This window comes from Tauraco erythrolophus, chromosome 22 (assembly GCF_009769465.1).
Source record: "Tauraco erythrolophus isolate bTauEry1 chromosome 22, bTauEry1.pri, whole genome shotgun sequence".
Taxonomy (NCBI): domain Eukaryota; kingdom Metazoa; phylum Chordata; class Aves; order Musophagiformes; family Musophagidae; genus Tauraco; species Tauraco erythrolophus.
In genome coordinates this window covers 302,350-305,221 of record NC_141486.1, presented here as the reverse complement: position 1 = coordinate 305,221, position 2,872 = coordinate 302,350, and the positions used below count along the sequence as shown (strand labels likewise).

At 57.6% G+C, this 2,872-nt stretch overlaps 1 protein-coding gene across 1 annotated transcript; it reads left to right on the top strand.

Moving 5' to 3' along the window:
- Window positions 1–686: 686 nt before the first annotated feature.
- Window positions 687–1,706, top strand: LOC104380068 (olfactory receptor 6N1). Its single transcript, XM_009987492.2, has one exon. It carries the CDS (start codon window positions 687–689, stop codon window positions 1,704–1,706), a length of 1,020 nt encoding a protein of 339 aa, XP_009985794.2.
- Window positions 1,707–2,872: the final 1,166 nt, after the last annotated feature.

Below are 2,872 nucleotides of genomic sequence, written 5' to 3'. Positions count from 1 at the left end.
CTGGACAGTCACCTTCTGATGCCTTCCTGGTCCTCCTATGATCCCTCAGACTCTCAGGGGTCCCTCCCTTGCGCTGCTTTCTCGGTGTGAACGTGAGGCTGACACCTACGGTGCAGTATTCGCGAGCAGACTCCTTCTTTGTCTGTAACATTTAAAGATTTGTTGGGGTTTTCCAGATCTGCTCCCACAGCCTGTGACGGGAAGGGGAAGCAGGAGATCCTTCTGCGTCTGCACTAATGGCGTAAACACAGTTTGCTCCCATGAAGGGCAACAACTGTTCAGGCAGGGTCCAACCTGTCACGTTTTGTGGGATCTTCAGATGAATCCCCATTTGCAGCCCGGAAAACCTGGAGAGGGGAGAGAAGCTGCTCTCATCTGCTCTCATTTAACTGTCCCTGAGATTCTTATTGACTGCACTGGTGAGGTCCCACCTGTCTCTGGTGTCCTTCAGGTGACGCAGAATTGGGGGCTGCCTTGAGGATCGAAACCCCATGGGCTGAGATGCAGCACCTGCCCCCTCAGACATGTCCCCCCCGAGCCCCTGGAGCGAGGTGTGAGGATCGCTGGGGCAGTGGCACAGCTTCAGCCCACCACGCAGCAGAACAGAGGGCTGCTGATGCCCCATGGCAGGGCTGAGCCCTCACCCTCCTCCTACCTGTCCTTGTCTCCTCCTGCTCTCCCTCTAGATGAGTCCCAACTCCCTGCAGCAAGGAAATCTCAGCAACCCCACCATGTTCCTTCTCTTGGGACTTTCCAGTGCCTACAGAGCTCAAGTGACCCTCTGCCTGTGCTTCTCGCTCATCTACCTGGTGACGGTGCTGGGGAACCTGCTCATCGTGACCCTCGTCTGGCTGGACAGCCACTTGCACTCCCCCATGTATTTCTTCCTGAGTCATCTCTCCTTCCTGGACATCTGCTACTCCTCCGTCACCCTCCCTAAGATCCTTGGAGACTCCTTCTCACCGCAGAAGACCATCTCCTTTGTGGGCTGCATCACACAGATCTACTTCTTCCTTTGCTTTGGGGGCTCTGAGTGTGTGCTCCTGGCTGCCATGGCCTATGATCGGTACCTGGCCATCTGCCACCCCCTCCACTACCCGGTGCTCATGAGCAAGAAGATGTGCCACCGCTTAGTGGCTGTTTCGTGGCTGAGCGGCTCCTTCTCCTCTCTCGTCCAGGCCTTCCTCACAGCCCACTTGCCCTTCTGCGGGTCCAACATGATTAACCACTTGTTCTGCGAGATGCCCTTCCTGCTGAAGGCGTCCTGCAGCCCTAACGCTGCCCTCAACACGGCCGCCCTGTATACGTTGGCTGGGACTGTCGCGATGGGCTCTTTCCTCCTTACTCTCGTGTCGTATGTTCACATCATCGGGGCTGTTCTCCAGAAAGGAGCAGGGACACGGAGGGCCTTTGCCACCTGCACCTCCCACCTGACCGTGGTGTCCCTGTTCTTCGGCGCCGGGGCCGTCGCGTACCTGGTGCCTCACTCCAGCGGCTCCAAGGAGGTGGATGAGGCCCTTGCCCTGCTGTACGCCGCCGTGACCCCCATGCTCAACCCCATCATCTACAGCTTGAGAAACAACGAGGTCAAAGGGGCCATGAGGAAAGCCCTGCGCAGGGGGGTGTTGCAGATGTCCATCAAGGGTGCAGGCATCGCCGCTGGGCGACATCCACCCTCCCCACGGCAGGGATGCGGCTCTCGGTGATCCAACACACGTGAAGGGGTGTGGGGCTCCTGATCACGACAGCGCCACGAGGTGCTGGTGGGGCACAACCGATGGCCCCTCACTCTCCCTCACCAACACATCCAATGCTCAGACCCGTTATTGCCTGATGGGGACCCGGGGGCTGGGTGCCTAATTCACAGCATCGTCTCCCTTTGTGTCTGGAAGCCCCTAGCACAGCTGGCTTGAACCTCAGTGCCAGCTTCAGGAAGCCCAACTCATGCCAATACGACCCTGGGCAGGTGAGCTGTGTCTCATCCCACCCCAGGAGCTGGGTACTACCCTTCCAGCGTGGAGCACTGCAGAGATCTTCACGCTCCTGGACCGGTGGCAGAAGGCTGGCACGCCGTGTCCTCTGACACCTGAACAGACTAGGAGGGGATTTTGTAAAATTGCTAATTGCTCGGCCACAGGAGTTCTCCCGATAAGTAATTCTGGGACTTTTTGTGCTGAGGAATAGTTATTGCCCAGGCAGAGAAGCCCCACGCGCTGCCTTTGGTGTGACGGTGCCCTTGGGAAGCCGTACGGGTTTTAATCGTTTATCTGCAGCAGGGCTCTGCCAGGCTCCCTGGAAAGAGCTTGTGTTCCCGAGCAGAGCCCTTTCCGAGGCGAAACGCCGCGGAGCACAGCAGGAACCCCCGGCCGTTTGCATCTCCTGTGAAGTGCTGGATAATCTTGTCGGGGCGGACGTGCAGGCGCTGCAGAGCCGGATGTCTTTCCCTTGATGCAATAAAATATGTATAAGAGGAAAACCGTTGTCAGGGGATTGATCTTTGTCGTGTCAGGAGTCAAAGTTAATCCTGGGAATGGAGAGCCCCTTCCACGTGCGAAAGGGTGGCCATAAGGCAGGAGCACGGGTGGGAGAGCGGATGAACGTGGTTCACAACGTGCCATCGGGAAGGGCTCAGGGGCTCTCAGCCGCGCATGGAGCCGGGAAGATGTTCCCTGGTGGTCGTAAATAAAGGGGTGGGAGAGGATGTGGTGACCAGTGCTCAGAGTGCGCGAGAAGATACAGCTACAGGCACAGCAAAACCCGTCCTCCTCGGACCCCGGCCAAGTGCTGGGTTGGGGTTTCTTTACAAGTCAGACTCTGGAAGACCTCTACTTAGCAGAAATCATGGGAACTGGTTTCCTGCAATTGCAAACAC